General features: G+C 34.4%; 2 protein-coding genes across 3 annotated transcripts; one reads left to right on the top strand and one right to left on the bottom strand.

Annotated features, from left to right (window-relative positions):
• Positions 1,019-3,237, bottom strand: LOC107642449. Of its 2 annotated transcripts, XM_016345807.2 has the most exons (5): positions 2,841-3,237; positions 2,670-2,747; positions 2,513-2,594; positions 2,288-2,430; positions 1,019-1,466 (listed from the first exon to the last, which is right to left on the bottom strand). In XM_016345807.2, the coding sequence occupies exons 1-5, from the start codon at positions 3,087-3,089 to the stop codon at positions 1,257-1,259; spliced, it is 762 nt and encodes a 253-aa protein (XP_016201293.1). In that variant the 5' UTR covers positions 3,090-3,237; the 3' UTR covers positions 1,019-1,256. The 2 variants fall into 2 exon arrangements, with proteins under 2 accessions (XP_016201293.1, XP_016201294.1); XM_016345808.2 differs by lacking the exon at positions 2,670-2,747 and having other exon boundaries at positions 2,841-3,228.
• LOC107639950 (NDR1/HIN1-like protein 12) lies at positions 4,264-5,536 on the top strand. Its single transcript, XM_016343508.2, has one exon. It carries the CDS (start codon positions 4,476-4,478, stop codon positions 5,187-5,189), a length of 714 nt encoding a protein of 237 aa, XP_016198994.1. The 5' UTR covers positions 4,264-4,475; the 3' UTR covers positions 5,190-5,536.

Here is a 5,549-nt window from a genome sequence, read left to right as displayed (position 1 = left end):
CATATATAAAAAATAGAATTATATATATATATATGTTTGTGTTTTTTTTTTTCATATGATATTTAATGATGGTGTAATTGATTATTGATGCATATGATATCATCAAGATATTATGGATGGGATAAAGTACGATAAACAATAAAAATGAACTAATTAATAAATATTTGATTTTGGACGGTAATTTTTTAATTTCTGGATGTATGGACTTTTTTGTTGATCGATTATTAAGTAATTTCTGTTGTCTCCAACTCTCCATATCAAAACTTTGGATATAGTATTTTAAAATATTTAATTTACTCGCTCATACTAAGGTACAAATTTAACACTCTCGAAATCGCGTTAATTTCGAATATATAATGAATATTTTTGTAACCTCTCATCTAAGGATTTGCAAATGAACTAGCATCCAGTAACGTACTGAATATTCTTGGTTTACTTACTGGTAATTTTCTATATATTTTTTAAGTAAATGTTAAATTTGGCCATTAAATTTTACACGAGTTTAATTGTTTTCTTAAATCTTAAGTTCTTAACTGAATCAAATTGGTTTGTTAACTAAATTAAATAATATTGTAACATTAGTCTCTAATCCGATGAAAATCTTGCTCTAAATAGGTGATTAAGAAAGAAAATGCTCAGTCCATATATGGCCTGAATGCCGAAAATTTTCAGCAAAGTGAAAGATTGAAGAGCATTTTCAAAGGCTCTAAACAAAATAATTATGTGAAAATTTAATTACCTTTTTATTTTTTTAAATCTGTTACCTTCACTTTTCAATACATCATTAAAATAATATATTATGCGCACTAGGAGATTCAAAATACCAAAGACATCAACAATATTATGTTATGTATATACAAAAAAGTATATACTGTAATACAAAATACATATTAAAAATATATAAAACAACACATATTTTTAATGTACACATAATATTTTAATATTTTTTATAACCGGAATGGTGGAAAGAAATATAAGATAGTATATTAAAACACAAGAACGGGTGAAAAAACAAAGAAACCAAAAATAGTGGAAATGCATACATATATTAAACATCACTTATGCGTACAGTTGTACTAATATATAGTTGTAGACTTGTAGTTATATTATATATATACATAATATCAGTGAAGACAAGGGCACCTAACTTTGTTACTTATGAGTATAGTGTAGACATACATGTATACATGTATGACTTTGTATATCCTTTATTTTTGTCCCAAGTGTGGAAGCTGAAAAGTTGTATCTACTGAGAATCACTTAGCTTCATTCAGCTTAGACAGCAAGAAGAGGCAACTAGAAGAAAGAAAAACAGAAGCACAGAAGCATAGCAAATCCAGAGGAGTTTGTATAACAGCTTTTTTACTTTTGTCAAAGAGACCAATCAGAAGAAGCATCACTATGACATGCCCAACCTTGGTTTTCAGTTCATTCACTGTTGATATCTCCAACCATTTTGGTCTCTCCTGATTAAAAAACAACATATAGTGTAACTAACTTGGAAGAGACAGAACTTGTTAAGAAAAAGGGAAAAGTTGTACTAGGTAAATAACATATCTTTTTGTCTTTAGACAATAATAACCAAGTCTTATTCCATTAGATGATAGAGTCGACCAATAAGAGAACACAGTAAGAAGTTAACATTTGCAACACTATACTCTTCATAAAGTATGAGAGTATGCTGAGTTTTGAAAAACCGGTGATTATATTGCGTTAGTGCTAATTAATTTTTTCAATTGTTACGGATTAGCTCCCTAGTTGATTGAGGACTGTCATGAAACCACTTATCCCAAAAGCTTAAACTGATAGAAAAAGACAACATGAATATGGTTATATCTCTAACAAGGATACTAGACGGGCCATGAACACCCCTCCTAAGGAAGGGCATGTTGGCCTACAGAGCGCATTCTAAATCGTATTCTCACTGAATCAGCATTCAATCTGGGGAGATCCCAATCGAATCATCCCAGGATCTCTTACTTGAACACTATAAATAAAGGATTGTAACATTCGCTCAATATGCTATTCAACTCTAATCTTTATATTTTTAGACTATTTCTGATTTGAGCATCAGAGTGTACCTCCAGCACCCACCGGTTCATTGATCACAGTCGATCGAAAATCCAACATACTCCTCCCAACTTGGGATCCAGGTTTAGTTCATGCTTAACATTGGTTATCCATAAAATCAAAGAAAAGTAATCTATATCCAGTAGCAAATCTCGCCTACAATTTAGAAGATGTAGAAGCTAAGCAGTTGATGAGAATGTGAGAATAAAGCAAGCACCTTAAGAACGAATAAGCCAAAGAGATTTGATCTGTGAGAAGGATCTTGATCAGGCAGAGAGCTTGCACTACCAAGATTACTGACAAAGAGCTCATAGAGGCCCATTCCAAACACCAGCATCACTGTTCCTAAAAGATACACATCTACATCATCATCAACAACCCAAGTTAGAAACAGAGATACAAATCAAATGACATGGTGTTTAAAGAAGAGTGAGTGAGTTACCAATAGCCTCTATGAGCATTTGGATAATTTTACTGCGGTCTATAAGGTATGAGGAAAACGACTCTGCAACAATTGTGGAACCCTACATGGTGATGAAGAACTAATTAAGTGAATCAAATATGTGGAAATAATGAATCAAATGCACACACACATATACCTTGATGAAACATAAGAAAGATCCAATTAAAGAACCAAAGACTCCAAAAATAGCCAAGAAGCGGCATCTATATATAATCTGCAAGTTCAAAGTTTCATCGCTGATAAATTAGAAAGCAATTATGCTAAGTCAAATAAAGATCATGAACCCTAACTTTGTTGATTATATTACCTTCTCAACGCGGGCCTCTAGATCTTCTTGCTCTTGTTGTTGTTGTACCTGGTTGTTATTGACATCAACACGTGGCGAGGGTCCCGTGTTGGTGTGAGTGGGAGTGAATCTGAGGCGTTGATGAGGATGAGTTTGGTGGCATCGAAAGACAGAGAGGGTTAGGGTTGTGGTGGTGCCACTAGAGGTGGAATTGAAAGGAAAAGTAGTTAGTGGTGCTCTTCGCAGCAATGCGTGACACTGGAGTTTCATTTTCAGCGGCTAATTTCAATTCAATCGAAGAAGAAATCTTTGAAGAAAAGAAGGGAGACAAGTGCGGTGAATGTGTGACACATTGACGGAGGCTAAGACCTCCATCTGGATTCTCCAACGCAAACTTCATTCTTCTCTTTCCTCTCCTTTCTATCGTTATCGTAAAATATCTTTCCTTTTTCTTTTCCACTTTTTCCCCCGAAAATTATTTTTACATTTTAGACCATTCATATTGTTTAATTATTTTGGAAAAATCAATAATTTTTAATTTATTGTTTTTTAAAAAGTTGTGGAAATTAATTTATTTTTGTTTTTTACATTTGTCTTAAATTTAAGTTAATATTAAACAATTCTCCATCTTTAATATTCCGCTTTAGTCTATTAAGGCAATTATTAACCAAACAATTGTCTTAAATTTCCCATTGTGGTCGTTTGGGCCTCCAGGCCCTTTTTTTCTCTCAAATTTATTTTGCCCTTGTAACATCTAGCCAAAAGTTTAAATGGGCCAAATTGTCGGCCCAAAAGAAGGAAACAATTTTCTTCACAGAAAAACAAAAATGAAACATGTGACATGACATAACTGACGAGGTTACCTTGATTATAATTAATTGAGTGAATACCATATCCGCCCCTTACAATTATTTCGAAAGGACAACGAGGTCTCAAAGAAAAAAAAAAAACACTTAATTCGGTCCCTAATCTTTTTTTTTTGACTGATTAGTCCCTGTGCCAAAAAAAAATAACATTGACTTTTTTTTGGCACAGGAATCTCGTTGTCCTTTTGAGGTGATTTTTTTTTTTTTATCAAGAATCTCATTGTGAAGTAATTGTAAGAGGGTTTTGGATTTTTTTTTAATTAATTTAAAATGGTAAACTCACTAAATGTAACTACTACTAAGTAGAAACAAAGATTCCATAGATTATAATAAAGGAAAAATAGTGAGCAGTGAAAATGTATGAATCATATCCAACAAAGAACAACCCATTCCGGATTAAAGCTTTCAACGTTGAAAGCTGGGAAGGGGCAACAACAGAGTTGGTATTTGGCAATACAAGTTTAGCATTTCCTTTTCCTTTTTCCCATCCCATGATTATAAAAAAATATATATAAATCAAACCAAAAGATACCTAGTTGGAGATATGCGTATACTACAAACGTAGCTACAACAAAATCAGCACACAAACCAAATGCTTTAAAGCCAGGAAAAGAAGATACCAAAACCTTCCCACCAATTAGAGTTAAGGAACCCAATTTTTTCAACACTATTTCCTTACCTCTTCTTCTAACCTTTGCCATTGCCATTGCCAAATCCCATAACTCTCTATCTCCATAGACCCCACATGGCTTGATCTTGATTCTTGATTCTTTTGTCCTTACCATTCCCCATGCAGCCCGCCCCCGAATCAGGGTCGTACAACCACAGCCACAGCCACAACCACAACCAGAATCGCCACCATCGCGACTTTGAAAGTCGTGATGGGGCCACACGGTACCATAACAGAAGGCTTCGTGTCGGCCGACAAGACCACACGAACCCTTTAATATGGCTACTAGCCATCATATGCACAATCATAGCCCTAGCTGTGATTGTTGCCGGCATAGTAGTGTTTGCAGGGTACATACTAATCCGACCAAGGGTACCCACAATAAGCGTCACAAATGCTCACCTAGACATTTTCCGAAACGACTACACCGGAATCCTCGAAACCCAACTCCGGATCCAAGTGATGGCGCAGAACGAAAACATGAAAGCTCATGCATCATTTTCCGACATAAGGTTCAACATTAGCTTCCAAGGTCAACCCGTAGCAATGATGGTTGCTGACCCATTTGATGTACCCAAAAACAACACACAGTTTCTTAACTACTTTGTCCAATCGTCGGCGATACCGTTGACGCCGGAACAAATGCAGGCGGTTACTGATTCTTGGAAGCTCAACTTGGCGACCTTTGATTTCAAGGGTAATGCTAGGACTCAATGGAGGATAGGACCTTTGATTGGTTCTGTTAAGTTTTGGTGCTACCTTGATTGTAAACTCAAGTTTCATCCCTTGAATGGGAGTTACATTCACAATGCCTGCACCTCCAAATCAAAATAATCATCATCATCTTTAATTGTTATTAGTTTTTTTTTCTTTTTTAAACACAAGAATTTGAACCGGATAATTTAAAGTCAAGCGAGTATATATATATATATATATATATCTTTCACTGTGTGCGGTTCAATATTCAACTTGATCAACTTTGATATGTTTATTCACCGATTTACATAGATTTTCATTGAGATCTTTTTAGATTCTCTATGCCTTTAGCAGGTGATATTTAAATCCTGCTAGCTGAATAGACCTGTATAATCTATGTATTATGAAGAAGCTCTTTTTAAGAAGCTTGTGCCTTTAATGATAAATATAGCAAAAAGGGAAATATTCTTCATTATTATGTGTGCAAAATAAGCTGAG

Source organism: Arachis ipaensis, chromosome B05, assembly GCF_000816755.2.
Source record: "Arachis ipaensis cultivar K30076 chromosome B05, Araip1.1, whole genome shotgun sequence".
In the NCBI taxonomy this organism is placed as follows: domain Eukaryota; kingdom Viridiplantae; phylum Streptophyta; class Magnoliopsida; order Fabales; family Fabaceae; genus Arachis; species Arachis ipaensis.
Note: the sequence above shows the minus strand (reverse complement) of the source record. Positions and strands in the feature narration are given on the sequence as shown.

Excerpts from the sequence above, each read along its gene's own strand:
- LOC107642449 (XM_016345807.2), bottom strand. The coding sequence starts at position 3,089 with ATGAAACTCCAGTGTCACGCATTGCTGCGAAGAGCACCACTAACTACT. Across the intron at positions 2,595-2,669 it reads CTTTCTTATGTTTCATCAAG|GGTTCCACAATTGTTGCAGA; the intron begins GTATATGTGTGT and ends ATCACCATGTAG. Across the intron at positions 2,431-2,512 it reads AATGCTCATAGAGGCTATTG|ATGTGTATCTTTTAGGAACA; the intron begins GTAACTCACTCA and ends ATGATGATGTAG.
- LOC107639950 (XM_016343508.2), top strand. The coding sequence starts at position 4,476 with ATGCAGCCCGCCCCCGAATCAGGGTCGTACAACCACAGCCACAGCCAC.